The following is a 13,813-nucleotide window of genomic DNA, read 5'->3' as shown; positions in this document are numbered from 1 at the left end:
TAGCACAAGTATGTGCATTTGGAGACTAAGTGCCCATTCCACAGAGGTAGCTAGGATGGATGAGCACTTTCCTCTGAGGTAACTTGGGTGAATGGATAGGCACCGGTGCCATTTTGGGGGGAGGAAAGAATTGGTTATGCTGCTGTGGTTGTTTCTTCCAGTGGCAAGATGATACGAGAGGCTAGATGTGTTACGTGATGCCAGGAGTGGGGGATCCTGGTGAACTGGTGAAAATTTCTCCTCCCTGTTGTGCTTGTGCAGGAAGCTGGCATGTGGAGCAAGGCTCTGAGGATCTGCAAGGAATACGTGCCTAGTTTGCTAGAAGAGTTACAGGAGGAGTGCAGCAGGGAGGCTGTCAAGAAGGGCTCCAAGTAAGGAATGCCGTGGTCAGGCTACAGGGAACAGTTTCACTACAGGGAACTCTTTCACTAGGCCATTGTGCTGATGCCTTACAGACATAGCCTTATGGGATCCCTGACATTCAGTTGTTTCCTTTTTGAGGACTCAGGACTTCTTGCTGCATAGGTTTCCTAACATCTTTCCTCCCTGCTCTGGGAGACTCCAGGCTTATTCTTGCCGTCCAAGGTTTCCCAGATGTCTTCTTACCACTTACAGATCTCCAAGGTCTCCTGTACTGCAGATGCATCTCCCCAGGGTCCTTTATCAGTTCTCTCCTCAGCCTTGGCTGTGTGCATTCCTTGTCACATGCTCAGCTCCCTCTGAGGTCCCTGTCTTAGCACTGCTGTGCACCTCCCTGCCCATGCCCTACACACTGTGTACAGGATCTCTGTGGCAGCATCCCAATCTTTCTCACAGTCTGCATTCCTCCCTACAGTGGAACAGAAGGGCTGCTGGACCAGGCACGGGAGTGGGAGCAGGCTGGGGAACATGCCAGGGCAGTGGACTGCTATCTGAAGGTGCGGGATCCCAGCAACAGTGCCCTGATGGAGAAGTGCTTGCTGAAGGTACAGATAGGAGCTATGGTTCCCTTCATCTGCTCTGTTGTCTCCTACAACCTGTAGTGCATCCCAGAGATAACTCAGTCACTGCAGGGCACAAGAGAGGATCTGCAGGCTCCAGTGACTGCAGGGTCTGAAAGCCTTTATGGCCATTCTCTTGAGACATTATGGACTGTGTGCTTATCCTGCACTGCACTGACATCCTTGCTCTGGCACCACTTCCAGCAGCGTGCCAGCATCCTTGTGCCCACATCTCTGCACCGAAGAGCTGGAGTTTATGACTTAGCCCTTGACTAGATGAGCACCCTTTCTTCTTCTTATGGTCAACGTTCACCAGCCTTTGGGATGTGTTCTTGTTCGTACTCTTCACTCATACTGTTGCCCTTGTACAGACTTCAATAACAATTATGTCCTTGTCTGATCTTCTCCCATGTGTGAAAGCAGCTGGGCTTCACTGCTCTGAATTGCTGGAGTGTGCTCTCATTTCTTTCCCCCTTCACCCATAGTTCAAGCACCTCTAACTTTCAGTCTTTTAGCTAGGATTGAGCTCTTCCCAGCTTCATCCCTCTTTGAACAGCTTTTATCACTTGTGTTACTGACAATTTCTCTTCACAGGCTGCCGAGTTGGCCATTAAATTCTTGGGTCGGTCACAGAGCATGCAGGTGGCACGGACTGTGGCTCCTCAGCTGGTGGCCATGAAGAAATACAGTGAGGTGAGGGCTGGCTTCTGCCCCCAGACTACTGAAGAAGCAGTGACATAGGAAGGGAGAGCTCCACCCAAGGGAAGGAGGCCAAGTCACATCCTGGGGTAATGGGTGGATGGCTCTATCCAGAGTCAGGCAGTACAGTCTTCAAGGAGAAGGAAGGAGGGGATCAAGTCCTGGAATAGTGGGAGATAGATGGACCTTGGGAGGAGGCAGGAAGCAGAGAAGGGAGGTTATCTTTTGGGAAGAGACTTTCTGTTGTTGCTGTGTGCTGGGCTGTAGGGTGCCATTGGGGATTTCATCTTCCATGAGACTGTCTCTGGCCCTGCAGGCAGCTGAACTCTACCTCAGCTTAGACCTCATCCAAGAAGCTATTGATGCCTTCATTGAAGGGGATGAATGGAGCAAAGCTAAGCATGTGGCCAAGGAGTTAGACCCCAGGTACGCCCTGAACTTCTCAAATTATACTCTTCCTGCTCCCTCTCCCAGCCCCAGATGATCCCTTGTCCTGCTGCCCCCAGGTTCCCTGATTTCTCTTCGCAGTGGCCTTCCCAGGCTCAACAGGGCCCATTCTCCACAGCTGCCGTTCTCAAGCCGTTTACCTTTCTGACACCACACATCCCATGGAAATCGTTATCCCCTTTTGTCCGATCCCTATCCCTATCTTCCCTTCCCTTGTCATAATCCTATGCATGCACTTCCTTCACACATTGTATTGCAAAGAGTTGCCTAGACCCTTTCTGCCCCCTTCTACCTAAGCTCCCAGCAGCAGCCCAGAGAGACATGGCACAGCTATAAGTCTTCTTTTTCCCATAGCAGACAAAGTTGAACCCAGCATCTCCACTGATGCAAGACACTTACTAATCTTGCTGCCTATTAAGTTTTTTTGTGCCCGGTAGGTCAGAGGAGTATGTGGATCAGCGTTACAAGGAGTATTTAAAGAACCAAGGAAAGGTAGATTCAGTAAGTATTTGGGATGTCTCACAAGCTAGGGAGTGATGTCAGGATCTGTCAGGAAAAGCCCTGCAGATCCTTAGGGCTTTTCCAATGGAGTTTTTGCCTGAATATGCCCATAGGTGAGGGGTCTGTATGCGCCTGTGAGTCATGGTATCTGCATGCCAAATGGGTCACACTGGCTCTGTGCTTCCATACGATAGAGGGGGAGGGACTATGTGCATGTGACGAAAAGACCCGGGTGGGCTGATGCCTGCCTTGATGCTAGTAGGAAACCTTGCCTACACAGTGAGTTTATAGTTGTTTTCATCCCTAGCTGGTGGGAATAGATGTCATAGCTGCTTTGGATCTGTATGCAGAACAGGAGCAATGGGAGAAGTGCCTGGAGGTTGCAGCTAAGCAGGTGAGTGCCTGTGTGAGCCCTTGGAGGGTGTCAAGGAGGGGCCCAAAGCAAAACCAGGTCTGCTGTGCAGTCTGTCTCTGATTACTTGGTCTTGCCCTTTGGGGCTCAGGTGTATGGGAGTGTGCACACATCTGAAACTGTCCCCACTGAGTGACAAATGTTCAGTTGATGAATCTCATGCTACTGCTTTCTGTGCGTCTTCTCCAGAACTATAAAGTCTTACACAAGTATATAGCTCTGTATGCAAGCCACCTCATCCGGGAGGGCAGCGCGGACAAAGCCTTGAGCTTGTATGTCCACCATGGAGCACCTGCCAATCCACAGGTAATGAAGACACCATGACATCCTCATGTGAGTTGCCAGGGTGTGCTATGATCTGCTGTGTGAGTCAGGCTTACAGTCCAGAACTGGGATTGCAAGGTGTTCAGCATGTCCAAGCCACTTCAACCCTGCTGTGTGTTCTCACCAGAGGGCCTTCAGCTAGAGGACTAAAGGCAATCTCCTGTTATGTTCTCCAGAGGGAAGAAGCAGGAGGGAGCTGAGTATTTGTGTTTTGTTTGAACACCTTAACTACCAAATCCAAAAGGAACCATGTTTGCTTCTCTGAGAGCACTGGCTGGAGGAAGCATTCTTCCCTGTTTCCCTACCTTATCCTGCAGCACCCCTTGCAACCAGCAATCTGCATCAGTGCTGCTGCAGGAGCTGCCATTCCCTCAGCCTGTCCCCTCCAGCTCCGGACACTCGCTGACTCCCCATCAGGCTCTCTCAAGATTTCTCTCCTTTTTGTTGCAGAATTTCAACATTTACAAGCGTCTCTTTCTGGAGATGGTGAATGCATCTGGCATGAATTGTGCTGAGGCCTACTCCAGCTGGGCTGACCTGCGTGATGTTCTCTTCAGCCTGGTGAGTGTGAGCCATGGCCACCACTGACTGTTAACCTCCAACATCCTGGTGGCTCCTAGCAAGGGAGAAAGAAGAACCAGTTGTTAACCAGGTGACATGGGCAGTATTTGTAGAACACAAGCCAAAGGGAAAGAGGTGACAATGTGGACAGTAGAACAGGATCCTGTGAAGTGGACATGGCTGGGTAGGAGAAGTCAGTGAAGATGACCCTGCACTCAAGGCCAAATCCTAGAAGTGGGTCTGGACATTGGCCCTTGTGGAGCTCTCTGTGTTGCTGCTACGGTGTGATAGGGAGCCTATCACAACGTGTCCACTTTTTGTCTTACACCCGTATTTGGCAGCCTGGATGAGCAAGGAACTGGGGAAAGCAGAGAACTACTGAGTGTGGAAAATAAGAGTCCTCCCCATCTCCCCAGTGATGCTTAGAGCCTTCTACTCCTTCTTCCCTGTCCCAAAATGCCTCAGCCAGAGCCCATGATTGCCTCTTCTCTGTTTCTGTCCCACAAATACCCACCTCTGGCACAAACAAAATCCCTTGTCCATCCGAACTCACCCCTGCTTCCAGTGCTGTCTCTTGTTGCAGCGCTGTTGGTTCTCCCTGTCTCCCACAGCCTCCTCCCTTCAGCACTCTGTAGGACTCAGAGGACGCAAGGCCCAGCCCTTTCCTAGTCCCCAGAGGTGCCTGGATATTTCAGATCCTTCTCTCCCAACTTTTCCCTGGATTCAAAGGGATGAAGAGTGCCCTTATGCTCTCATGTTGTCAATCATTCTCCTTTTCGCTTCTTCAGTGTGAAAACATAGTAAAGTCAAGTGAAGCAAACACTCCAGCACATGAAGAGTTTGAAACGATGCTGCTGATCTCTCACTACTACGCCACCCGCTCCGCTGCTCAAGGTGTGAAGCAACTGGTAAGGTTTTTGAAGTTCCTTTGCCAAATCACCACCCTGAGTGGAGAACACTGTGGGCACATGCAGGTTCAGGGTTATCCATGGTTTGCTGTTCCACTTCATCACTTACACATTATGAATGTATGAGAATGGGACTGCAGCCATCTGGGAGCCCACCACTAGCAGGTGGAACTGGAGATAGTCTAGACTCCTTATAGTGGCACCGGCCTCCAGCCACTGAGGCTGAGATGTAAACCAGTGGGAAGCTGGTCCATATGCTTGCCATCGCTTGTGAGAACAGAGGCACTAGTAGAAATTTAGGGATCACACAAAAATCTGGTCTTCCCAGGTGAGGCATTGCTTCCTCTTCAGCTGTCCTGGGCCATGAGTCACTGTTATGCAGGATGTGGGAGTTTGAGTTTGGCTTCCAGTAAAAAATAGCAAGGTTTTGTAAAACAGAAGAATTTAATCTTCAGGTGACATCCTCCTGTGTGTTCACATAGTAAGGGTACTTAGGGTCAGGACTGACATTTCAACCTTTGTTTGTTACATATTGGGAATACGTGGGTGCAAAGTCCCTGCCATGAGTCTGGGGCAGCATGATCTCATCCAACCTCATTTTTCCATGCTGAATGCTGTGGCTTTACTGGCCTCTGTGTCTGCAGGACACAGTGGCTGCCAAGCTGTCCATTTCCCTGCTGCGCCACACTGAGCTGCTCCCTGCAGACAAGGCGTTCTATGAAGCTGGAATAGCTGCCAAGGTAAGAGCTGTCTGCCACGAGAGCAGCTAAGGAGGTGGAGGACCCTGGGCTCAGGGTTTCTCAACTTTATCTGCCCTTGTCCTCCCCTACCTGCATGGATAAACCAGTAGCCAGACTTATGCATTGAAGGCCTTTCCTCTAACAGCTTCCCAGCCTTTGCATTTTGGCAGTAGGTAAAACTGCTAGGGAGGGCAGACCTCACCTAGCAAGGGGACATGAACTGTCGACCAGAGGCCACACTATATTGCGTGGCTCTGTTAGCCATAGATGCAAGGCTCCAAACTGCTTTGGTTTGCTCTGAGTAACCCAAGTGTTCCCTCACTCCTGAGGTGCAGTGACACACAGGAAGCACAGCAACATGTTCTCAGTCTGATGCTGGCTGTGCAATAACACCTGACTCCATCTTATAGACTGGTTGTCCCAGTGGTCACCTGTGAAGCGGTACTCAGGGACAGTGAGCTGCAATGTGCACTCTCCTTCTCCTTACCTGTGCTGCAAGCGGGATGTTGTAGCACAAACAGAACCATATCCTAGCCATCGCTCAGGCAGGACAGTTGTGGCTGTGAAGATAAGCTGCCTGGTCTCACTTTGGGTTCCTCTCTGTACTAGGCAGTCAACTGGGAGAACATGGCGTTCATCTTCCTGAACCACTTCCTGGACCTCTCAGATGTGCGTATAATCTGCTGGAGGGAGGGCTATCCTACTTAAAATGGGCTGTAGGACATTAGACAACAATGGACCCTCAACCTGGCCAGGGTACTCCTGAGGCTCAAATGTGGCAGCACATGTTTGAGCTGGTGCTGGTGAAGAACCCTGAATGCTGCTCAGCATTCAGTGTGTGCACCCCCTACAGTAGCTGTGGAAGGACTTGCCATGCAGGGCATCTGAGCAGCCCTAACTGTGTCACCCTGTGCGTGCCAATGCTACCATGCATGCATGCTGCAGCAAGGAGTAAATTGTCCTGACAGTTTAGGCCAGTAGTCTTCATGGCTGCAGGTGCCATTACAGCTTTCAGAATGATCTCATCCAAGTTGTTCCAAGGGAAAGAAATTACCCGAGGGGTGGAGGGCATGTTTTAGCCACTGTGATGCAAACTCAGGAGTCCCCCATGCCAGTCAGCTCCTTCCTTGACTAGCAGATTGGTCACCAGAAAACACCAAACCCCAGAAGCTGTCAGACTTTACAGTACGAGTCTTTCAAGTGCTGTCAGCAGCTGCTGGGGATAAAAAAATCTCCCCATTTCATCTTTCCCTTCTTCAAGGCCACCTGGCAAGTTTGAGTAGTACAGTGTTTCAGGGGCACATGTTCTGTGACACTGCAGAGGGTGGCCATAAATGCCACCTCCCAGGAGGGCCCAGTCACCACAGCACTCATAGATGGGGCGTCAGTAATGCCATCCTCCCAATGTAGATCATTCTGTGAACACCAAGGATGGCATTGCCTAGTGCTCTGCCACTTCTCCCTTCTCAGGCTATTGAAGATGGGAACCTGGATTCTCTGGACCACTCTGATTTCCGAAACACAGACATTCCCTTTGAAGTGCCACTTCCAGCCCAACAGCACGTGCCTGTGAGTGTCATCTGCCTTCCTCAGCTCCCATTAACAGTGATGCTGCTTCCAGGGCCCTCTCTGAACAGGGGCAAGGCTGGGACAGCCGTCACTATAGGAGATGGAAATGTACTCAGTGCTGCCCCCCTGCCCGCTGCCTGCTCCCAAACACATGCAGCCCCAGTACACACACACATGCACACACACACTCTTTCTTATGCTCCCCCCCAGTATAAATGGATACACTCATCCCCCAAATACACGGTGTGTGTGCTGCTCTCGCTAGCGCTACGCAGAGCAGCCCCCGGACGGTGGCACAGCATGCAGTATCTCCTCTGCCCCGCAGGAGGAGAAGCGGGAGGAGGTCAGGGACTGGGTGCTCACCATGTCCATGGACCAGGGGCTGGAGCAGGTACTGCCGCAGGATGAGCGGGACACCTATGAAGCCTCTTTGGTGGCAGCAAACACAGGGGTGCGTTCCCTGCCCTGTGTGCTTACAGGTAAGCTCCAGCCCAGCTCACACATATGGAAGGGAATACGGTGACATGCAAGGAGTGGGAACATGTTGCGGGGCGGGGAGGAGGTCTGGGAGGGAGTTGCTGGAAGAGGAAGAGGGAGATTGTGGGGCTGTGGGGACCTGTTCTGCTGGAGGAGATGGAAGGACCCTGCTGTGTGAGGAAGGGCTAACTGGGTTTGTTCAGCCTTGAGAAAAGAAGGCTCGGGGTGACCTTATCCCCACGTTCCAGTACTTAAAGGGTGGTTACAAAGAAGATTGAGACTCCCTTTTTACAAGGAGCCACATGAGAAAGATGAGAGGTGATGGGCACAAGTTACTCCTGGGAAGATTTTCCTCTTGGACACGAGGAAAGTTTTTAACAATGAGAACAATCAGCCATTGGAATAATGGGAAGTGGTGGACTCCCCAACATTGGACACTTAAGATTTGACTGGACAGGGTGCTGGGACATCTAGTCTAGCTCATGCTTTGCCTAGAAAGGTTGGACCAGATGATCCTTGAGGTTCCTTCCAGCCTGGAATTCTATGATTTTTTACTGTGAGGGTGACAGAGCACTGGAACATATTGCACAGAGGTTGTGGGATTTCCATACTTGGAGATAACTGAAAGCCATCTGGACATGGTCCTAGACAACTGGCTGTGGGTGGCCCTGCTCAAGCAGGGGCATTGAGCCATATATAGACCCGAGATCACTTCCAACCTCAACCATTCTGTGTTTCTATGACACTGTGACCCCTTAGTCTGGCACAGCACTGCGTAGGAGACTGGCCAGACTGGCCAGCACTGACACACACATGCACATGCAGCTCCTCTCCCTCTTTGCTCTCACTCCACAAAAGCCGCCTATTCCAGCAAGTACTGTCCCCACTTGCACACTTCAGCAAGGGATTGTGGTGCAGGACTGTGGGTTCAGTGAAAGGGGGAGCAGGGCTGAGCCACCACCAACAGGGATCTGGCTCTGAAGTTTGGGAAGTGGGATGCTATCATTTGACATGCTCACTTGGGTGCCCTTGCCAGAGAACAGCTCAGCCTTCGTGTTCCTTTGACCCTGCCACTGTGGGCACTCCCTCATTCTGGTCTCTAAAAGCCAGAGATGGCATTGTGCCTCTGCTCTGCCCTGTGGGAGCAGCCCTCACCAGCTGGCCAGGGCAGAGAGCGAAAGGGTGCCCAAGGCAGAGCTCTGCTGTGGGTCTCTGTTTCTGAAGGTGTCACTGTGTGACCAGGGTACCCTGTGCTAAGAAACAAGATAGACTTCAAGCGGCCAGGCCGAGAAGCCAACAAGGACACGTGGAACAAGTTCCTGATGGCTGTCAAGGTGAGCCAGGCATCCCATGGGGCAGGGAGACAGGCTGCAGGGTGTTCAACTCCTCATGCTGACAATAAAACATTGTCCCGCTGGGTGAAGATACGCTGACTGGGGCAGTTTTTAATGCACCCTCCCTGTATGCTGCTGGGTGGGGACTAACCTTATGTGTGGCGCTGGGGCAGGGCCAGCCCTGCCTGTGCAGCTCTGTCAGCCCCCAGGGGTGCCCTTGGGTGGGGGGTGATGGCAGTGTCCCCTTGCCAGTGCCAAGGCCTCTTTCATTCTGCAGACATCCCACAGCCCTGCATGCCAAGATGTGCTCAAGTTCCTCAGCCAGTGGTGTGGGGGACTCCCGAGCACCAACTTCTCTTTCCAATGAGCTGGACCTTGGCAGGTTTCAGTCCTGTTTTTCGGCACCCTCCACTTCCACCTTCAATAAACATGTCTCTTAACCCTCCTGTGCTCCTGTTTGTCAAGGGATGCAGAGCCCAGGAACACAGATAACTCCCAGGGCACAGGGCCGTAACCCTGTACACATGCATGTCTCAGCCTCAACCTAGCTATGCTACACATGCACCCTCTGCCCTGATGGTCACACTGGGACCTGCCTACATGCCTGTGCCTGGCGGGGGTGGGGGGTGAGCACGGAGATGGGCTTTCATCCCAGCTGCATTGTCCTTCCATCAGAGGCCCAGCAGTCATCTCCCCTGGGAAGCAACTTAGAGCAGTCAGTATAAAAGTTTATTTACTCAGGGAAACAACAGAGGCTCACAACAAAGGGATTCTTCATCTTCCATTCCTTGGTCTGCCTGAGCACAGGTGCAGCAAGCTGACCCTGCCTGCTCTGCAGCAGGGCCACCAGGACCCTGCCTGTTGCACCTCTGCCTGCCACCATCACTGCATGTAAAAGACCGATGGAGCCTTCAGCGTGCTCCAAAGGGCCCTGCAGCTTGGGGACAGAAGGGGACAGCATCCAAGGTGCACAGCGCCTGCTGGGCAAAGGCTGCCTGGTGACCATGGGCAGCTTGTGTCTGGAACCTGCAGGGTCTGTCCCAGATGGGGTGGTGGGGCTGGGGGGGAAGGCAGACCCCTTACCCCCTGCAGCCCACCCTACCCACACCTAGACCAGGAGCAGGAGCACGGTGCAGGTGCAACTTCACCTCACTGGATCACAGCACTCCTGCAGCACTACCTGGGAGTGAAAGAGTGTGTGTGAGTGCTGCATGGCCAGGCATCACACCTCTGGCTGGTGTTTGGAGCATGTACTTGGAAACAAGCATTTCAGGGGCCCTCCCATCACCCCAGGCATAGCCTATGCACTGCACTTACCTCTCCAGCTAGGTACAAGACTCAGCCAGCCCTGTCAGGAGCTGCTGCATCTCACGTGGGGGCCCCTCCTTCACTGTACTTGGTCCAGCCAGCTAGTGAGAGGAAAAAGAACCCAAACAAAAAGAGGGGATGTGTGAAGGGCTGGGCCAGGTTGGGGGACAGCATTCACTCAGGACAGCCAGGACAGAACAGGCTTAGTTATCAGAGGGATGAAGAGGAGGGTCCCTCTGCAACTACCCAAGATGAGGGGATGCCAGTCTGTCTCCGAGGCTGGCTAGGAGAGGGTCAAACTTGACACTCCCTCCCTCCCATTGCTGACTGCCTGCTTGTATGGGAACACAGACCCAACAGAACCCGGCACCTTCATAATGCAGCAAAAGGGCAGCACTGATGGGGCAGAGGAGGGAGACCCGTCCATACGGATAGTGCATACCTGCTCTTTGGTGTAGCTGCGTGCACAGGGCCCAATGCCCCGGAAGACCAGAGCTACCACACAGCACCTGCCAGACAGCACAGCTTCTGCGGCTGCCAGCACCATGGAGGGGAACCAGAGCGCCAGGGCTGTGTCCTGCGGAGCAGAGGGTTGGAGGTCCCACAGGGTGGCTTGCGTGGTCCACTGCACCCAGCCTAGCCCATGCAGCTGAGCAGAGGCTGTGCAGGGAGGGGGGCAGAGGGAGAAAGAAAGGGAGACAGAAAGAGTGGCAGAGAAAGGGCGGGCACATGGGAGAGGCAGTGAGAAAGTTGGGGCTGTTCAGCCTGGAGAGAGAAGCTGCATGGAGACCTCATAACAGCCTTCCAGTATCTGAAGGGGGCCTACAAGGATGCTGGAGAGGGACTCTTCATCAGGGACTGTAGTGATAGGACAACAGGTAATGGGTTCAAACTTAAACAGGGGAAGTTCAGGTTAGATATAAGGAAGAAGTTCTTTACTGTGAGGGTGGTGAGGCACTGGCGCAGGTTGCTCAAAGAAGTGATAAATGCTCCATCCCCAGCAGTGTTCCAGGCCGGGCTGGATAGGGCATTAAGCAACATGGTCTAGTGGAAGGTGTCCCTGCCCACGGCAGGGGGTTGGAACTGGATAAGCTTTAAGGTCCCTTCAACCCAAACCATCCTGTGATTCTATGAAGAAGAAAGGAGAGAGGGGAGAGAAAGAAACAAAGATGAAGCAGAGGCAGGAAGAACTGGGAGGAGCAGGGGTGCCTGGTGGCCCTGCAGACTCACATAGATGCGAGTGGTGTTGAAAGGACAGTCATTGGTCGCTATGGCTGCACGGGCGTCAGCAGGCAGCGCAGAGCTGTTGCAGCCGGTGATAAGGTGCATGCCCCGGCTGTGAACGGTGAGGGCGATGGCCACCGCCAGGCCCACACTGCACGCTGTGGACAGGAGGCAGTTCAGCAGGGACACGCTCAGGAGGGCCCAGTGCTGCAAGCAGCAAAAGAACAGGTGAGATCGGGGCTGGCCAAAGCTGGGGGACATGCCAGGGCTCAGCACTGCTGCTGCACGGGAGCTGTGGGGTGCCCTCCACAGCCGCTCTGCAGTGCAGCAGGGTGCTGGGAACCCCTCAGACGTTTGCGCTGAGAGCGCACATGCAACCTCCTGCACGTTCCAGCACGGCTCAGCCCTGCCCTTGGACGAGGCTTTTGTACCTTCCGCATCCTTTGCCGCTCCCGTGAGCCCAGAGCCCCCAGGCAGCCCCTTCCTTTGGCTGAGGAGCCCCAGCAGAAGCCCGGCTCCCACCAGCAGCACGCAGCTCACGGGGGGATGCCTGACCCCGGCTGCACCTTCACCCTCCCGGCTGAAGCGTTCGTGCCGCCCTCGCTGCTGCCGCCCTCCCGGGGCTGAGCCGCCGAGGCGGAAGAAGCCGCCGGGGACAAGGTCCAGGGGAGCGGCTGCAGCGGGCGCTGGGGCCGCGCCGAGCACCCGCTCCCCGCCTCATCTCCCCCGTCTGCTGCCCCCCGCGGCCCCGCACTCACCAGCACTGCCCGGGACAGGTTGTGCGACACCAGGATGGCGACAATACCGGCGGCGATGCTCTGCGGGGAAGAGATCCGCGCTTACCGCGGGGCCGGCTCCCCCCTTCCCAGCCCGGCCCGGCCCTGCCCGGCCCCGCCGCTCTCACCAGCAGCCCCGAGACCACCGACACCACGTTGGCCACCGCGTACGCGGGAGTGACGGCGCGGCTGGTACCGGCCACATGGCGCAGAACGGAGCCGTGCACGATGGCGCCCAGCGCCAGGCCGCCGTGCCCCAGCACGATGAGCCCCAGCCCGGCTCGCATCAACCGCCGCGGCTCCATCAGCCACCGACCACCGGCCATGGCACCGGCACCCGCTCCACCGCCCCGCCGAGAGCTGCCGGCACCGCCCCGGGGCAGGGCAGGGGCCGCCCCGCCTCCCCCCGCCACGAGCCGGAAAGAGGCAGCACTCGCGTATTTACAAAACAGTTTATTAAAAATAGGAAATGATAGAAATGAGATGCAGGAGCGGGACCGCGGGCTCAGCCCCGCCGCGCACCCGGGACGGGGGGGAATGAGGGGCCCGTGGAGCAGGTCCCAGCGCTGCAGCTTTCCCCCGGCTCCCCCGCAGCCTCGGGGAGAGCAGGAGAGGACGGGCCAACGCCGGGCTCCGGGCAGGTACAGGGGACGCGGCCCCGTGTGGGTCGGCACAGGCTGCAGCGCTGCACGTCCAGGGCATGCCCAAGTGCAGGGCTGAGCGGCTGTGCAAAACGAGTAAACAAAGTGCAGCCCATGGGAGCAGAAGAGGCAGGCAAAGCGCCAGGCGGGAGCTGGGGGAGCCCGGCCACCCCTGGCTCCCTGTGCCCGGGAAGGAGGGGAGTGAGTGGTGGGTGAGGGGGGGGGAGACAGGGGGGGACAGGGCTTAGGGGCTCACCCCTGCTTACCTTTAAATTAAAAAAAAAAAAAAGAAAAAAGAAAAAAAGAAAAAAAAAAAAGAAAAAACCGTTTCTGTGCTGTGCAAAAGACACTTTGTACAATTCAAACAGAACAAACTCCATGCACATGAACGGGGCTACAGAACACCCCAAAGCCAGGACCCGGCTCCACGGCACCACCTGGCAAAATCCCAACAAAAACAGGGCTGGAAATAATACTGATGCGCAAAGTCCCCTTTAATAGGCGGGCAGGGAGGACTGTCGCTGAGCCCAGCCACGGCACATGCAGGATGAGCTTCCAAGCACTGCAGCTGGGGTCTTGCTGATGCCCTACAGTGATGGACAGACACAGAAGGGGTCACAGGCAACAAAGCTGCACTGGCCGCCTGGGCGCCGAGGGGTGCTAAGATGACACCGTCACTGCCGTCAGGGCTCCGTTCCGGGTGTAGTAGAACTTGCTGAATGCTTCTTCAAGTAAACAGGTAAGTCTGCTCTGGTCAGCCTGGGAAGAACAAGCTACAGTGAGGGGTTGGCCCAGTCCACACAAAGCTAAGAGCTTGGCTGAAGCCTGCTGGAACACAGAGGCAAGGGCATGTCTTATTTCTCCTACCTCCCCCTCTAGAAAGGACAGATCTGTCATAAACCAGTGATCTGT

The 13,813-nt window shown here is 54.5% G+C and overlaps 3 protein-coding genes across 9 annotated transcripts in view; 1 reads left to right on the top strand and 2 right to left on the bottom strand.

The window, feature by feature from the left end:
* Window positions 1–9,407, top strand: part of IFT172 (intraflagellar transport 172) — a 33,815-nt gene extending 24,408 nt beyond the window's left edge. Inside the window, exons 34-48 of one of the 3 annotated variants that reach the window (XR_003991988.1) lie at window positions 262–371; window positions 836–965; window positions 1,575–1,673; window positions 1,996–2,105; window positions 2,546–2,627; window positions 2,935–3,021; window positions 3,229–3,345; window positions 3,814–3,924; window positions 4,713–4,832; window positions 5,477–5,572; window positions 6,182–6,241; window positions 7,043–7,141; window positions 7,467–7,620; window positions 8,843–8,952; window positions 9,230–9,407. Coding sequence is in view for 2 of the 3 variants with exons in the window: in XM_030490469.1 (XP_030346329.1) it covers window positions 262–371; window positions 836–965; window positions 1,575–1,673; window positions 1,996–2,105; window positions 2,546–2,627; window positions 2,935–3,021; window positions 3,229–3,345; window positions 3,814–3,924; window positions 4,713–4,832; window positions 5,477–5,572; window positions 6,182–6,241; window positions 7,043–7,141; window positions 7,467–7,620; window positions 8,861–8,952; window positions 9,230–9,319 (1,557 nt within the window). In the remaining variant the exon portion in view is untranslated. The remainder of the gene's footprint in view (window positions 1–261; window positions 372–835; window positions 966–1,574; window positions 1,674–1,995; window positions 2,106–2,545; window positions 2,628–2,934; window positions 3,022–3,228; window positions 3,346–3,813; window positions 3,925–4,712; window positions 4,833–5,476; window positions 5,573–6,181; window positions 6,242–7,042; window positions 7,142–7,466; window positions 7,621–8,842; window positions 8,953–9,229) is intronic. The other 2 variants (XM_030490470.1, XM_030490469.1) reach the window with 2 other exon arrangements.
* Window positions 3,876–12,699, bottom strand: KRTCAP3 (keratinocyte associated protein 3). Of its 4 annotated transcripts, XR_003991990.1 has the most exons (7): window positions 12,389–12,699; window positions 12,243–12,302; window positions 11,491–11,691; window positions 11,200–11,388; window positions 10,703–10,837; window positions 10,270–10,361; window positions 9,660–10,132 (listed from the first exon to the last, which is right to left on the bottom strand). XR_003991990.1 is itself a non-coding variant. In XM_030490476.1 (6 exons), the coding sequence occupies exons 1-5, from the start codon at window positions 12,584–12,586 to the stop codon at window positions 10,278–10,280; spliced, it is 678 nt and encodes a 225-aa protein (XP_030346336.1). In that variant the 5' UTR covers window positions 12,587–12,699; the 3' UTR covers window positions 3,876–3,979; window positions 10,270–10,277. The 4 variants fall into 4 exon arrangements, 2 of the variants coding, with proteins under 2 accessions (XP_030346336.1, XP_030346335.1); XM_030490476.1 differs by lacking the exons at window positions 9,660–10,132; window positions 11,200–11,388 and adding an exon at window positions 3,876–3,979; XR_003991989.1 differs by having other exon boundaries at window positions 10,703–11,388.
* NRBP1 (nuclear receptor binding protein 1) overlaps window positions 12,699–13,813 on the bottom strand; it is a 40,425-nt gene continuing 39,310 nt past the window's right edge. For both annotated transcript variants that reach the window (XM_030490473.1, XM_030490474.1), the window contains one exon: window positions 12,699–13,660. In XM_030490473.1, the coding sequence (XP_030346333.1) occupies window positions 13,562–13,660 (99 nt within the window). In that variant the 3' untranslated portion in view covers window positions 12,699–13,561. The remainder of the gene's footprint in view (window positions 13,661–13,813) is intronic.

Source organism: Strigops habroptila, chromosome 6 (genome assembly GCF_004027225.2).
Source record: "Strigops habroptila isolate Jane chromosome 6, bStrHab1.2.pri, whole genome shotgun sequence".
Taxonomy (NCBI): Eukaryota; Metazoa; Chordata; class Aves; order Psittaciformes; family Psittacidae; genus Strigops; species Strigops habroptila.
This window is presented reverse-complemented; position numbering and strand designations above follow the sequence as displayed.

Excerpts from the sequence above, each read along its gene's own strand:
- KRTCAP3 (XM_030490476.1), bottom strand. The coding sequence starts at position 12,586 with ATGGCCGGTGGTCGGTGGCTGATGGAGCCGCGGCGGTTGATGCGAGCC. Across the intron at positions 10,838-11,490 it reads TCAACACCACTCGCATCTAT|GACACAGCCCTGGCGCTCTG; the intron begins GTGAGTCTGCAG and ends TCTGCTCCGCAG. Across the intron at positions 10,362-10,702 it reads GCAGCTACACCAAAGAGCAG|CTGGCTGGACCAAGTACAGT; the intron begins GTATGCACTATC and ends TCCTCTCACTAG.